The sequence below is a fragment of the Saprolegnia diclina genome (genome assembly GCF_000281045.1).
Source record: "Saprolegnia diclina VS20 unplaced genomic scaffold supercont1.4, whole genome shotgun sequence".
In the NCBI taxonomy this organism is placed as follows: Eukaryota; Oomycota; class Saprolegniomycetes; order Saprolegniales; family Saprolegniaceae; genus Saprolegnia; species Saprolegnia diclina.
The window spans coordinates 914,366-928,715 of NW_008246071.1; the positions used below are offsets into that span (position 1 = coordinate 914,366).

At 57.5% G+C, this 14,350-nt stretch overlaps 8 protein-coding genes across 8 annotated transcripts; 6 read left to right on the top strand and 2 right to left on the bottom strand.

Annotated features, from left to right (window-relative positions):
• Positions 1-359: 359 nt before the first annotated feature.
• Positions 360-1,761, top strand: SDRG_02016 (hypothetical protein; the record flags this gene model as incomplete). The annotated part of the gene is made up of 1 exon (XM_008607575.1): positions 360-1,761. The coding sequence occupies one exon, from the start codon at positions 360-362 to the stop codon at positions 1,725-1,727; it is 1,368 nt and encodes a 455-aa protein (XP_008605797.1). The 3' UTR covers positions 1,728-1,761.
• A 483-nt stretch (positions 1,762-2,244) lies between these two features.
• On the bottom strand, positions 2,245-3,592 carry SDRG_02017 (hypothetical protein). The gene has a single exon (XM_008607576.1). The coding sequence runs from the start codon at positions 3,573-3,575 to the stop codon at positions 2,328-2,330; it is 1,248 nt and encodes a 415-aa protein (XP_008605798.1). The 5' UTR covers positions 3,576-3,592; the 3' UTR covers positions 2,245-2,327.
• Positions 3,593-4,445: 853 nt separating this feature from the next.
• SDRG_02018 (glycyl-tRNA synthetase) lies at positions 4,446-6,529 on the top strand. The gene is made up of 9 exons (XM_008607577.1): positions 4,446-5,032; positions 5,081-5,296; positions 5,344-5,434; positions 5,479-5,554; positions 5,605-5,690; positions 5,737-5,834; positions 5,886-5,931; positions 5,979-6,090; positions 6,146-6,529. Exons 1-9 carry the CDS (start codon positions 4,479-4,481, stop codon positions 6,313-6,315), a joined length of 1,449 nt encoding a protein of 482 aa, XP_008605799.1. The 5' UTR covers positions 4,446-4,478; the 3' UTR covers positions 6,316-6,529.
• Positions 6,530-7,039: 510 nt separating this feature from the next.
• On the top strand, positions 7,040-8,682 carry SDRG_02019 (hypothetical protein). Its single transcript, XM_008607578.1, has one exon. It carries the CDS (start codon positions 7,056-7,058, stop codon positions 8,592-8,594), a length of 1,539 nt encoding a protein of 512 aa, XP_008605800.1. The 5' UTR covers positions 7,040-7,055; the 3' UTR covers positions 8,595-8,682.
• Positions 8,683-9,052: 370 nt separating this feature from the next.
• SDRG_02020 (hypothetical protein) lies at positions 9,053-9,640 on the top strand (the record flags this gene model as incomplete). Its single annotated transcript, XM_008607579.1, has 1 exon — positions 9,053-9,640. One exon carries the CDS (start codon positions 9,053-9,055, stop codon positions 9,554-9,556), a length of 504 nt encoding a protein of 167 aa, XP_008605801.1. The 3' UTR covers positions 9,557-9,640.
• On the bottom strand, positions 9,582-10,685 carry SDRG_02021 (hypothetical protein; the record flags this gene model as incomplete). The annotated part of the gene is made up of 7 exons (XM_008607580.1): positions 9,582-9,654; positions 9,706-9,803; positions 9,847-9,925; positions 9,975-10,045; positions 10,099-10,247; positions 10,301-10,444; positions 10,493-10,685. 7 exons carry the CDS (start codon positions 10,683-10,685, stop codon positions 9,582-9,584), a joined length of 807 nt encoding a protein of 268 aa, XP_008605802.1.
• A 29-nt stretch (positions 10,686-10,714) lies between these two features.
• SDRG_02022 (hypothetical protein) lies at positions 10,715-12,210 on the top strand. The gene is made up of 3 exons (XM_008607581.1): positions 10,715-11,180; positions 11,229-11,584; positions 11,635-12,210. The coding sequence occupies exons 1-3, from the start codon at positions 10,818-10,820 to the stop codon at positions 12,125-12,127; spliced, it is 1,212 nt and encodes a 403-aa protein (XP_008605803.1). The 5' UTR covers positions 10,715-10,817; the 3' UTR covers positions 12,128-12,210.
• A 1,133-nt stretch (positions 12,211-13,343) lies between these two features.
• Positions 13,344-13,622, top strand: SDRG_02023 (hypothetical protein; the record flags this gene model as incomplete). The annotated part of the gene is made up of 2 exons (XM_008607582.1): positions 13,344-13,364; positions 13,410-13,622. 2 exons carry the CDS (start codon positions 13,344-13,346, stop codon positions 13,620-13,622), a joined length of 234 nt encoding a protein of 77 aa, XP_008605804.1.
• Between the last annotated feature and the right edge of the window lie 728 nt (positions 13,623-14,350).

A 14,350-nucleotide genomic window follows, 5' to 3' on the forward strand; every position in this document is an offset into this window, starting at 1 on the left:
CCCGCCACGAGCCGTGTGCAGTGTCCACAACCACTGCCATAGCGTTAGCGTCTCTCGCATTCTTTTGCGTGCTTGCACAGTCGTCGCTCGACAATTTGCCACTCTTCGCTCGACCTGGCCTGTCGGAGATCGGTACATCTTCTTGGAAACGCAAAAGATGTAACTTCGTCACTTCCAGCATCGCCACCATCGATGGACAAGCGCGCTGCGCGCGATAGCTCCCGTGTGTACTGTAATACGTCTGGGTGCGCGCCACCTGCGACGAGTGCACAGATGCAGCCGCAACGGCAACTCGTGAGCGGATGATCGCACGTAATAATATTCTCTCGCGTCATTCTCGCTTTTGCCACTCGAAGGCTATGCTGTTGCTGGACACGCCAATCATGGGGCAGAAGACTGCCAAGCTCATCATCTACGAGAGCGACGTCGACGACGACGAGATTCCGTTGCATGTGCTTGACGACATTCAAGCCAACCGCCGGTTTATCTGGTGGGCGCTGCTCTTCCTCAACGGGTCGTGCCTCTGGGCCTACTTCTCCTGCCTCTCGGCGCAGTCGTACTACTTTTCGCGCTTTGCCAATGCGACGACGGTCCAGTTTGAGTACCTGACGACGCCTGTCACGACGTGGCCGATGCTGCTCGCCCAGCTCGTCCAGGTCGTCTTTGGTCTTGACAAGAAGCTCGGCATGTGGAACCGCGTCCGCATCGGCTTTTCACTCTACGCACTCTGCGCCATTGCTATCCTCCTTCAAGACATCCTCAACGCATCGCCCGAGACGGGCGCGACGATCGTGCTTGTTGCGTTTGGCGTCGTCGGCTTGACCAACTCGCTCACGGAGGCCGCGTTTTTTGCGCTCTCGGCGCTTTTTCCCGAAGCTGCGTTTACAAATGCGATTCAATTGGGCAACGGCACGTCCGGCATCATCAACATCTCGCTGCACACGCTGCTGCAGCTCCTTGTCGGCGGCGCGACCCATGCCAAGGACGACTCGGTGCACGTCCAGAAGGTCTCGTTCTACATCTTCTTTGGCATCTTTATTGCCGTGTGCGTCTTGGCCGTCATTGTCTTTCACAAGCTCCTCCGCATCCCGAGCGTCCACTACCTCGTCGAACGAAATGAAATGGAGACGACGAAGCGGTACGTGAACCGCGAAACACTCGTCGACATGTGGGCGCGCCTCGGCCGTATCGCCCGCGCCATTCTGCTGCCGCTGGCCAGCCAGTTTCTTATCTACGTGTGCTCACTCGCGGCCTTTCCAGGTCTTGGTATCGCGTCGGCGTCCCAGCTCGCCAGCGATCCGTCCGTGACCGCGTGGTACGTCGACGGCGTCCTCCTCTGCTACAACTATGGTGACTTCTTCGGCCGCGCCTTGTCGCCAAAGTTGTACCCATACTTTTCGCTCCAGTCGTGCTTTACATGGACGGTTGCGCGGTTCGTGCTGCTTGTAGCTGTGCTTGTGGGGCTTCCAGGCAACGGCGCCAACCCGCTTTTCATCATGGCCGACGCCCACACGCTCAATCTCCTTTGGCTGCTCGCGATCAACTTTGTGCTGGGTCTCTCGACGGGCGTGCTCAGTACAATCACGTTTGGTCTTGGACCCCGACTTGTGCCGCAAGAAGACCGCGAGTCGGCCAGCGCCATCATGTGTCTCGGGCTCTTCCTTGGTATCACCACAGGGTCCACGCTAGGCTGGCAATTTGGGCGTAACCATTGGCTCGGTGCTTAATGGACTAACTAAACGTATGAATGACCCTCTCGCGAACAGTAAGTGCGTTGAAAGTATATACACATATCCGAAATCAATACACGATCAATGCCTATTTGACTATCACGATCGAGCGCAAGCAACTGCGCGCTCGTGTCAGCGCCGTAAAGAAGCAAATGCACGGTGGTGTATGAATCGCAAATGCCATGTACATTTGAACCGATCACCAAAGCATTTGCCAATCATCATCAGCATCGCAGCGAACATTTTTCAGGAACATTCCCTAGCCCTATTCGCTCGTCACCGTTTACGTGGCTCTCGGCGCTTCAAACCTCAATGCCACCCAGAAACGACCACTGGACACGACAAAGCCACGCAAGTCGCTGCATTTCGAGCCTTGCTGACGAGACGACATCGCTGGTTCTATTAGGGCGATGTACAAGAGTAGGATCGCTTGCTAACCACTGGATACTCTTTGAATCCAGCACTTGATTTTTCTGAGCAAGGACATCCCCGGACCAGATTCGAGAAGGTACAATGCAAAGTGAAAAGAAAGGTATGTTTATGGTGTCGTCTTACGACGAAGGATACTACTAGCTACTGTCAACATGTTCAGTTGGTTTACGCGATGAGGTGCGTCTTCTCGTTGTTCGTGAGCTCGTCTTCGGTCGCCGGCTTCTCCATCGTGCACGAGAAGACATACAGGCCAACGAGCGCAACCGGCACACCGAGGTCCGTCACCTTCCACATGAAGCTCGCGCCGTACGTGTTGTAGAGGTAGCCACCGACCATGGTACCGACGCCACGGCCGAGGCCGTTCTGCACCGCGTTGAGGATGCCCATCATCATGCCTTCCGTGCCGCGGGGCGCCGACGCATAAATGTACTTGGTGCACGCGGCCCACGCGAGGCTAAAGGTGCAGCCGTGGAGGAACTCGAACGGGAGCACATACCACGCGTTCGTCATGAACGCATAGCACGTGAGGCGCGCGCCGTACGACAAGATCGAGATCGCCATCGCGTTGACGGTGCCGACCTTCTCGATGATGCGGTCGGCAAAGTAAAAGGCCGGGAGCTCCGAGATGGTCTCGCACCAAATGGCAATGCCGACAATCTGCGCCGAGTGGCCGCTGAGCTCATACAAGTTGAGCGTGAGGAACGACGAAAGGACACCAAACATGAGGCCGGCGAGGAAGACGACAAAGAGAAGCACGAGCACGTCCTTCTTCTTGCAGAGCGCGTGGAGGCCGGTCTTGAAGCTCGGCGTCGGCATCGACGAGCCCGACGGCGTCGTCGTCGCGTGCGTCGGCACGAGCGTGTCGATAGACGGGATCATTTGCAGCGCAAAGATGGTCGGGATGCAGAAAATGAGGTGGATGTTGAACGCCCACGTGATGCCGTACTGCGAGACAATGACGCCCGTGATGTACGCGCCAAGACCATAGCCGACAGCACCAAAGAGACGCTGCTTGCCGTACTCGGCGCCGAGGCGCTCCGTGAGCGCGAGCACCGCCTGGTCGAGGAGCGACGACGTCGGGCCCGACTGGAAGTTGGCGAGGAAGACCACAAAACACGCGAGGTAGAAGCTCGAGGCCGTAAACTGGATCGAGAACATGAGGAGCGAGCCCGTGAGGATGCAGAGGATGTGGATGAGGCGCTGCTTGCGGAGGACGTCCGCGATCGCACCCCAGAGCGGCGGCGCAATGAGGTTGCAGATGCACGGGATCGTCTGCAGAATACCGATCTGGAACTTGTCAAAGTACGCGCTGAAGAAGACCGTGAGAAAGTTGCCGACGGCGCTAAGACCAAAGTAGTTGATCGTGTACACGGCCTTGGCCGGCAGCATGCTTGTGCAGTCAAGGTCGGCCATGGAAGCACTGGAGCGCAAAAAGCAAAGTGAGCGCCTTCGTTGCCGACGAAAATCAACTTGAAGTTGCGTTTGGCCCAGGTGCACGTGGGTTTCTCCCAACCCAGCTGCACCCTCGCACCTTGCGGGTGCCGTAATTCAAGGTGTCACTTGGCTTTGTATGCCGATGCGCCTAGGTGCGCCCGTGGCCGTGAAATCCAGTGAAATCAAGTGGCCTGCGACGTCGACCATTCATTCCGTTCTTCAACTTACAAGCCGGACCGTGTCATTTCTATAGGCACCCAAGTGCGTGCAAACGCGCAGCGCTCGGCAATTGCACCTGCTCCGTTCTGCGCAGCAGACCACGGGTATGTGCTGATGACGACAACAAGGCGCCGTGACGGTGCACCCACCCGACAATGGCACCAGCGTCGTCTTCACTGAATTGACGAAGACATTACTTACCCTCCATCAGCAAGCGTTGGTCACCCAACCAGAGGCCGGCCATGGGTATATCCCGACGCCTTTCTTTCCCCCTGTCGCGGCCTGTATCAGCGAGTATCAGCGGACCCCGGGGCGCTCGCCTGCAGTATCCGGATACGGTTGAACGGGTGAAAGCCAGGGTGTGGCATGTGCCATGTGCAATCGCTTCAGTTCGGCAAACTGGTGGCGGATTCGGCATGGTACGATGTCGCAATCATCCTTCAACGTCGCTGGCGCCGTGGGTCGTCGTTGCGCCGCCACAGTCGGTCACACGGCTCGGAGACCACAGGAATAGCATGGTAATATCCTTGCTTTCTGCAATCTTGGCCCTCGTGTGGCCCGCAGCTCTGTTTACGTTGACCACACACAGGTCCTTGTTCAATGTGGCATATGCCGAAAACAACAGGACAGCATGAACACCAGCAAATCTTTCGCGTGCCAGCCATGTTGCGCCGACCGATCGTGGGCCGCCTCGCCGGCCAAGTGCAGTCGCGCGCCAAGGTGACCAAGGCGCCGGACCTCCAGGAGAAGGTCGTGAACCTCTGCCGCCACCGCGGCTTTGTGTATCCCGGCTCGGACATTTATGGCGGCCTCGCCAACAGCTTTGACTATGGCCCGCTCGGCGTCCAGATGAAGAAGAACATCCAGGACGCGTGGTGGCGCCACTTTGTGCAGTCGCGCACGGACTGCGTCGGCCTCGACTCGTCTGTGATCTTGAGCTCGCGCGTCTGGGAGGCGTCGGGGCACATTGGCAACTTTACCGACCCCATGACAGTCTGCAAGGAGTGCAACAGCCGCGTGCGCGCCGACAAGCTCATCGAGAACGCGTCCGACGTCACAGGCATTGAAGAAGCCGGCGGCCTCTCGTGCGAAGCGATCGACGAGGTCATTGCGACGCACAAGCTGAGCTGCCCGTCGTGCGGCAGCTCGTCGCTGCAGAAGACGCGGCTCTTCAACCTCCTCTTCCGCACCAACATGGGCTCGACCGACGAGACGAGGTACATGGTCCTTCCTATCTGAAGCATGACCTCAGGTTCTATGCGTAGCGAGTGGGTCTACCTTCGCCCCGAGACGGCGCAAGGCGCGTACATCAACTTCCAGCACGTTGTCTCGACCATGCGCCGGCGCCTCCCATTTGGCGTTGGCCAAATGGGCAAGTCGTTCCGCAACGAGATCTCGCCCGGCCACTTTCTCTTCCGGACGCGCGAGTTTGAGCAGCTCGAATTGCAGTACTTTTGTCCCCCGGACGAGTCGGACAACTGGTATGGTCGTTGTGGCAACGACTTGGATCCTCACTCGAAGTCTGCAGGTTCAACTACTGGGTGGACGAGTGCTACAACTGGCTCATCAAGCACGGCGTGAAGGAAGCCAACCTCAAGAAGCGCGTCCACGACCAAGCCGTAGGCGTGCATTGGATCAGCAGGATCGTTGAGGCCTGCGGTAGGAACTTGCTCATTACGCGCGTGCGACGACCGACATTGAGTTTTTGTACCCGTTTGGCTGGAGCGAGCTCTGGGGCAGTACGTGGCACAATTTGCGAGCAGAACACCAGTCGACTATCATGTTGTAGTTGCCAACCGCACCGACTATGACTTGCGCAAGCACATGGAAGCGTCCAAGAAGGACTTGAGCTACCAAGACCCGACGACGAAGGAGGTAGTTACGACCACTGGCGTGGCTTGCTCACAGAGACGCTACGTAGGTGTGCATGCCGCATGTGGTTGAGCCGGCCTTGGGCACGGGCCGCGTCTTGCTCGCCATGCTCCTAGATGCATACGACGAGGAAGAAGTCGCTGGCCGGTGCGTCATCGGTGTCGTCGGTAGACAGTGCAAATGAATGTGGGCGTGTAGGAAGCGCACAGTCCTGCGGCTGCACCCGGACATTGCTCCGTACAAGGTACAGGGTCCATCAACGCCCGCACTGCTCATATGCGACCGCTTTAGTTTGCCGTCTTGCCGCTGCAGAGCAAGGGCGAGCTCGTCGATGTCGCGCGCAACTTTTACCGCGACCTCACGGTGCAAGCGAGCTGCGACTTTGACGTCACGGGCTCGATCGGTGCGACGACGTAGACGACAAGCATCGTTCATCTCACTTGTTTCGTACGTGCTAGGCCGCCGGTACCGCCGCCAAGACGAAGTCGGCACGCCGTACTGCGTCACGGTGGATTTCGAGACGCTTGCGGACCAGTCCGTGACGGTGCGCGACCGCGACAGCATGGCGCAAACCCGCGTCCCGATCGCGGACCTCCTTCGCGGCAACTGGCAGCCCACCTTTGCGTAGAGACTCTAGAGACGACGCTTGATAGAGGACGTCATAATGCCATATCGCGTTACCAGAACGTTCCGCACTGTGATGTCCATCAAGAAGAGACGAGGTCGCAGTTGCAGCCGCCATCACGACCTCCTCGTCATCCTCGTCACCCTCCGACTCCGCATGATACACACACCATATCCGTTGACACGCATGACACGTGAATAGTGTGATATCTGAGTACTGTGACAGTGAGACCCTTGGCACGCCGCAAGCACGGTAGGTACGATGACTACGTCGTCGTCATCCCAAACGCGTGCCGACGCGGCAGTGATGGGCACTTTCAGTATACCAGTACACGACGAGTAGCTTGTCGGCCACGATAAAAATGCGAGCGACGCGACGGCTGCGTACACTATTTGCCTTCGCGTGTCGCAACGTTGAAGTCAGTTTTGACCACTTATCAAATGGCTGCAACGCCACGCATGTATTTAAATACGCGGTTGTGCGTCGCGAGTGATAGGTCCATACAAAGACACTGTGCCGGCTTTATGCTCGCATTAAAATATAAAATACTTAAAAACGTTTAAATTAAAATACACCACTTCCTTTGAAAGCACTTGATAAAAACAGCAGTTCATTGATCCAAGGCGTTTGGCGTGTGGTTTTATTCGTTTGCACTTGGTGTTTGTATGGCAAGTGATTAAAACGTGTAAAAAACGCACGTCCCTTTTTAGGCGCAGCTCCCCGGCGTCTCAGTCGTGAAGAGGATGCCCCGAGCTACGGACGTCGAGTCGGCGTCGCTCCTGCCGACCGACAAGCACGTCTCGTACCAGACGTCGACGACGACGGCCATCAATGACGCGCGCGTCGACAAGGCTGCGCTCCACGTCTCGCGCCAGAAGGACGCGGCCTACCTCTTCAAGTTCATCATCTTGGCGCAGATCTTTGTGTACCTCGAGGCCGGCGCCGTGCCCGCGCTCCTCGTGCAGTTCACCGAGACGTTTGAGCTCACGCCGCAAGACCAAGGCCTCCTCGGCGCCATCGTCTATATTGCGCTCTCGCTCGGCTCGCCGCTCTCGGGCTACCTCTTTCGGCGCTTCTCGCCCAAGGTCGTGCTGGGCTTCAGCCTCGTCCTCAACAACGCGTGCGTCTTCCTCTTCGCCTTTACGCCGGTCAACCACTGGTACTCGAAGCTGCTGTTGATCTTCTTCCGCGGGCTCATTGGCTTTACGCAAGCGTTTTTGTGCGTCTATGCGCCGCTGTGGGTCCACGAGTTTGCCCCCAAGTCGCGCCGCGGGCAGTGGATGAGCTACCTCCAAGGCGCGGTGCCCATGGGCGTCACGGTCGGGTACCTTCTTGGGTCCGTGACTGTCTGGGTCGGCGAAAGCTACGTGGGCTGCGGCAACTTTTTCTGCTGGCGTTGGCCGTTCCTCTTCCAAGTGGTGCTTGTCTTGCCGCTCGCGCTTGGTATCTTTGGCATTCCGGACGACCACATTGTGATGCGTCCGTCGCGGCGCGAGTCCATTTCGTACCTGGAAAACGAAGACGAGGACGAGTACGACTCGTTCTTTGACGACGGCAAGAGCAACTGGAGCAACATTTGCACGCTCCTCCGCATTCCAGTGTTTACGTCGATCGTGCTCGGGCTCTCGTCGCTCTTCTTTTGCGTCACGGGCATCCAGTACTGGACGACGCTCTTCCTCACGACCAACCTCGACGACTCGGCGTACACGATCCACCTTGCGTACCTCGTCGTCTCGGGCACTGGCCCGATCCTCGGCGTCGTCTTTGGCGGCAAGCTCATCGACTACATTGGCGGCTACGCCGGCCCTCTCCAGGAGGCCAAGGCGCTCCGCATCTGCGTCGTGCTCGGCGTCTTTAGCGTCGCGTCCGCGCTCCCGATTTCGTTTTCCAACAACACGTTTGTCATCGCGGTGCTGCTCTGGACGATGCTGTTTTGCGGCGGCGCGCTTCTCTCGCCGTGCTCGGGCATTGTGATTGCGTGCGCGCCGCCGCATTTGCGCCCGCTCGCGTCCTCGGTTGCGTACACGTCCTACAACTTTCTTGGCTACGCCGCCTCCAACTACATTCCGGGCCTTGTCATGAACATCATTTTGGTCAACACGGAAATGGGCGCGTCGTCGGCGTCCTCGTCGGTGGACGAAGCGTACATGTACCGCATCGGCTTCCGCATCGTCACGTGGTGGAGCATCTTTGCGTTCGCTTGCCTCATCGTCGGCTACATGGCGTCCGCGCGCAAGGCCAAGGCGCTCGCAGGCAATGCGCCGGCCCACTCGCCCTATTAACCCAACCCTACTACGAATACGAATATACGACTATAGTGTACTAATGCAAACGATCATCAACTCTAATCGCTCGGCTCCAAGAGACTTCGGCCACGGTTGCCCATAGCTGTGACGAGCCTGCGCAGCGCCGACGTCCAAGAAGCTTGGACAGACGTGTCGAAGCTTGGTGCGACGCCCAGAAGCAGTCCCAGAAGAACACCAAGGACCGAGCTCACACGACTGTGTCGTCGCCGTCAGCAACCCCGTTATCTCTGTACTGCTGGGTACGTCTGCTGCGGAACGCTTCCTCAATAGCACGGCCAGGCGTGGACAAGCCGGGCTTTACGGACAGGCCAATTTTGCACCTCTGATGCAACAACATCCAAACACTTTGCGTTTTGCCATTGCCCCCACACTCGCTTTGACGGATGTCTCTTCGCGCGTCGTACTTCTTCCTCGCTGCGCTGTGTCATGCCAGCATGGCGCTCTCAAATCCCGCGAGCCTTGGGCTGCTCGAAGCGACGACGTCGAACGCGTGCAGCTACGTGAGCCTGGCTTCGACGCTCTTGCCGTTTTTTACCAACATCACCAAGTGCAGCTCGGCGACCAACTACACGCTGACACCGCCCACGGCGTGGCCGACGGCGGCGCAGACGCCCGTGCTTTGCTCGGACCCGGCGTGCACGGCGACGTTGAGCAGCCTCGAGACGGCTGCGCTTCCCAACTGCACACTAACGATCCAAGGGTCGACGTACACGATGCCTGCGTTTGTACGCAGCCTCGCGGCGTCGTGCCTTCCGTCGGCGATGTCGGGCTCGCCCGCCATGAACGCCGGCAACGATCCCAGTACGCTTCCAGATGCCGCGACGAGCGCGTCGCACGACACCTTGCCGGCAACGACATCGTCGCGCCAAGCGCGCAAGCTCTCTCAAATGACTGTGCTTGCGGTGGTGCTCTTTGGTACAATCGGCTACAGTATGTAAAGCGGGCGGAGCTGTTGGGATTTCTCTAGCTGCCTTCCTGAACGAGCGCCGTAACCACTGTAATATCGTCCATCTTGCCACCCGTCGTCGACTTGTACCTAGCACCAAATGCGCGTCAACATACTGATGTGAACCAAGGGCGACGGTACCCGGCGTGGCGCGCCGACACGGCGAACGGCGTCATGCGCGTCTCGGAGGCTGCGACCTTTTGCGTCACTTCAGCAATGATTTTGGCAAAGACAGGCATCTACAACGACGGTGATCCATCGATTCGTACGATAACGCTGTACGTTGTCGGGCGTCGGCGGGTGGATCTCGGAGATCTGGTCGAGGAGCTGCAAAAGCTCTTCGGTAAAGAGGTTGTCAAACCTACGCCAGCGCATGAGACGACCACTGCGGTCTTGCTGCAACACCGTACACGCCGTCGGTCGCAACCAGGATCAAGTCGTTTGGCAGCGCCGTGTGCTGCGTTACGTCCGCATGCTTGGGCTAATACAAGCACAGCCTCGTGGATCCCGCCTCGGCTTGAGCAAGCGGTGTACCTGATCCCGGCTGTCCATACCGAGCTGGAGCGGGCAGTTGAAGTAGTGGCACTGTGGCGGCGACTCGAAGAGAAGCGTCCACTTGTTGTCTTCTTGGCGGCAGTGAAGGAACCCCGAGTCGCCCAAATTGGCTGCCGTAATCTCGTCGCCTACGACGACGTTGCTCCTTATGATCCATGACGCACGTGTAGATATGTACTACCTTGCAAGCTCACGACGCAGGCCGTCGAGCTACCAGGTACCGATGCAGCTTCGTACGCAGCATTGAGGCGGGCAACAGGGTTGCTCACGGGCGTGGCTTCGCAGACCTTCATAAGAGCGCGCGAGTACGCGCCCGAGTCGATGCCTATTCATGTAGATTGCGTGAGGAGCCATGCATAGGAAGGGAGCGGACCTTTGGTCGCCCAGCCACCGACGCCGTCCGCGACGCCGACCGCCGTGGGCGATACGAAGGCAGCGTCTTCGCCACGCTTCTTCTTGGGATGCGGCAGCGATGCGAGGCCCGACGAGAAGGTCCACGAGCTCGCATAGCGCGCAAGGACGGACGGGCCGAGCACGCGGGCGGTGGTTGCACGCAGCAGCAGCATGGGCAAAATTTGCGTTTTATGTCATCGAACGCCGTCGACGCCGTGGGTTTATCGGTTTGACCCACGTTTAACGCGCCCGAATGCGTTTATTTCCTCCACTGTCGGTTTGTTGGACGACCACCGAGACCTAAGATGGCGGACGAGAGCATGCGCAGCATCGCCGACCTGCGCGACGGCGCAGCCCTCTGCTTTGCGATTGCCGAGGCCGTCGCCGTTGAGGACGATGACGTGGCCACGTGGCAGAACACGATCAAGTTCCTCGAGGGCTCGCTGGCCATTGCCAAGCAGCACCACGCCGAGTTTGTCAAGACCGCGGCCATGAGCGGGTCGGCGGGCGACAACCTCGTCTTCACGCTGCCCAAGGCGACCTGCATCTCGCCAAAAGGCAAGCTCGACATTGACTTTGGCGACTTCAACGTGACGATCACGGGCAAGGACTTTGTCGTCACGACGCCGTACACGAACGTCGACGCGCTGCTCAAGCTGCCGCGCCACGTAACTCTGCCCTCTCGTCGCTACTGTCTGTATAGTGAATGCGTGTAGAACGCCGTGTCCAAGACCAAGGTCGCGTCGTACGAGTTTGTGCTGCGGCTGGAAAAGCCAGTGAGCTACCGCAAGTCGACGCTCAAGTACATTGCCTTTGACGTGAGCGCGACGAGCGCAGTGATTGCAAACGAAAACATCATCCTCCATGACGCTGCTTTGGAGAATGATACGACCATAACACAAGCCAAGCTCCATGCGGGCGTCCAGATGCAGCTGCAGAAGCTCATGAGCCACATCCGCGTCATCGCAGAGCCCACGACGGGCAACCAGCGCTACGTGAGCACGCACGGCGAATCGTTTGTCAAGTGCTATCGCAAGACCACGAGTGGCCACCTCTTCTTTCTTCCTGAAGGGTGAATACCGGCCCTTTCTCCACGTCGATAAAATGATGCTGCCTGTCTAGGCTCTGCTTTTTGAACCCACCGCTCTTCTTGAGCCGAAGCGAAGTCGACGCGATCGAGACGGGCCGCAAGACGTCGCTGCACCTGCGGTCGTTCGACTTGGTCGTCGACGTCGTTGGTGAACCCTCGGTCGAGTTCTCGATGGTCGAGAAGGAAGAGATGCCAAGCATTACCGAGTTTGTCAACATGTTCAAGGTGCTCAAGGACGACGATGCGCGCGACAATCCGGACGAAAGCACGGGCGACACGCAAATGACGGTTGAAGAAGACTCGGAAGAAGACGACTCGGACTTTGTCATGGGCGCCGACTCGGACGACACGGACGACGACTACGACGACCTCTCGGGCTCGGCCTATAGTGATGATAGCGGTAGCGATACCGATATGGATGTTGGCATCGTCGACAGCCTCGCGGCAGCAGGCCAAACCATCGACGACGACGAGGAAGGTCCGCTCGGGCCGTTTCCCGACCAACACGGCATGGACGACATATAATTTGTGTACAAATTCAACTGAATAAATATCATGACTGCACCGACCAGTGAGTGGGCCAACGGCTCGACACAAGTTGCGTGAGGACACTGGTGCAATTTCCAAGCACGTTCTTGTACGAGGACGATGTGGGACAACAGTTTTGCATTATGGCGAGGTGCGATAGAGAGCCACGGTTGGACTGTGCCGATTGGCGAGAAGATGTCGAGAAAGTGCGTGGAAGCTGGACGATGAACCCTGTTGTCGACAAACATTGACTGGGGCAAATTTGAACCCCCGCCACGAGGTAGCACAGGGTGTGAGTGCCGGTCAACGTTATTTGGGAGCAGAAAACGTATGGCACAAGGCAGGCTAACATCGATACAAGAAGACTCCAGAGTGATTTTCAGTTGACAATCTTCCGGCAAGTGCAGCATGACCAACTCGAGCGTTCCGTCCGGCCTCGCCCTCACATGGAACTCGGTAATGATTTATCGACTGCCGAATTAACGAGCATGCTAATGTGTCGTGAGTATGTAGAATCTAGCCCAGCCCCATCGAGTGTCGACGGGAGTTGACTACATCTATGCCGAGTTCCACACGACTCACGAAGATGACCTTTTCCAAGAGTCGTACGAAAGGGCGAGGAGAGCGCTGGCGACGGGTGACTGGAACAGCTTTAATTGGGAGCTGGCTATCCAACGCGATATCAAGGAAAGACAGCAAGTGAAGATTATGAAGGCTGCCGACACTATCGCTCGCTCTCGCAATTGGAACTGCGTCGCGACGGGCCAGATCGACGTGCATTACCTCTCGCTCCAAGGCGCCAAACAGTTGCTTGCTGAGTTGCTGCCGCTCATGGAAGCCAAGGGGCACAAGAGTATATGCATCGTTGTTGGCGCCGGCAAGCACAGGAAACGCCAAGACCAGCAGCCTCTCTTGAATGGCGTCAAGGCCTACCTGCTCTGTCGTAAGAAACGCTTTCAGGACCACAAAATCTGGTATGGGGCGCTTATTGTGGAACTCTAAGTCGAAAATTGCTTCATCTAACCTCGTAAAGTAAAAAAGCACGTCTTTGACGTCAAAAGACATATGGTTCTGGGGAGTGGCTGGTAGAAACGCAATTGCGACGTAGTTGGCCTGGTTGTAGACGACATTACCCGAGGTCACGACACCCGTCGATTTGGTCAAGAACTTGGACTTGGCTCCGCCACCGTTGTCGCACCAGTAGTTGAAGCCCATGGCGTCGAGCGTGATTTTGGTGCCAGAGACTGCAATCAGCAGACCTTTCCTGTTATTACTCTAGCTCCTCAACATGCTTGTCCATGTCCTCTCGATCAACAATGCCACCAGCTCCAATAAACTTGCAATGAAGCTCAACAGTCCCGACGACGCGGACACCTTTGACGGTGGCAGCTCGACGGGTGTCTTGATCTCGGATGCGGTTGTCTACAGCCCAGTGGACTGCCTCACGGTTGCGTTTTTACCAGTCTACTGCCTTGGAACCAGTTCGTTCTAGATCCTTGCAGCTAGACCAACGCTGGGGTTGACACGATGATTGGCCATAAGTCGAGAGGCATTGCTGTGGATAGGCCACGTCATGAGCAGCGTCATGAGAATAACGGGGGACAGTGCATGGTGTACCATGATGGCCAACATCGTCATTACTAGGCCCGTGAATCTTGCCATTGCGTCGATAGCTCACGTCAATGCTTCCATCTAGTACCTGGGCGGGGCCACAGACGCACGCCAGTAGCTTGACACTTTGATACTCTTTCGAACGAGTATCCGGACTCCGGATACACATGATCGGCGGCTGTGACACATGCCGGGGGTTTCCCACGCGCTGCTTCGCGTTTTTCACGTTTTGCACGGGCCGCGCTGTAATCCCAGCATGTGCAACAAACCGAACACGCGGACGCCGTAGAGGCGTCGACTGCAGCAGCAAGGCAGACGCATTCCTCCAGCGCTCAACGAGATCACGTTGCGAGCAAAGCAAGGTATAGTCATGTCGATGGCAGTATGAGCCAGCGAAAGGCCCCTCCTAGTCGTTTCTGCCCGTGCACATCGCGCCGGCAATGATAATGGCATGTTGTTCGAAACGCTATAGTTCCCAAGGAATATCGGATGTATCGGATACTATCCTTCTACGTGTGGTTGCGGACGGTGACTTATGCATGCAGTTGCCCCTTGCTGTTGTCCGCTACAGTACTTGCTAACGTGCAGGCCAAAGTCGAGTCGAGGCTG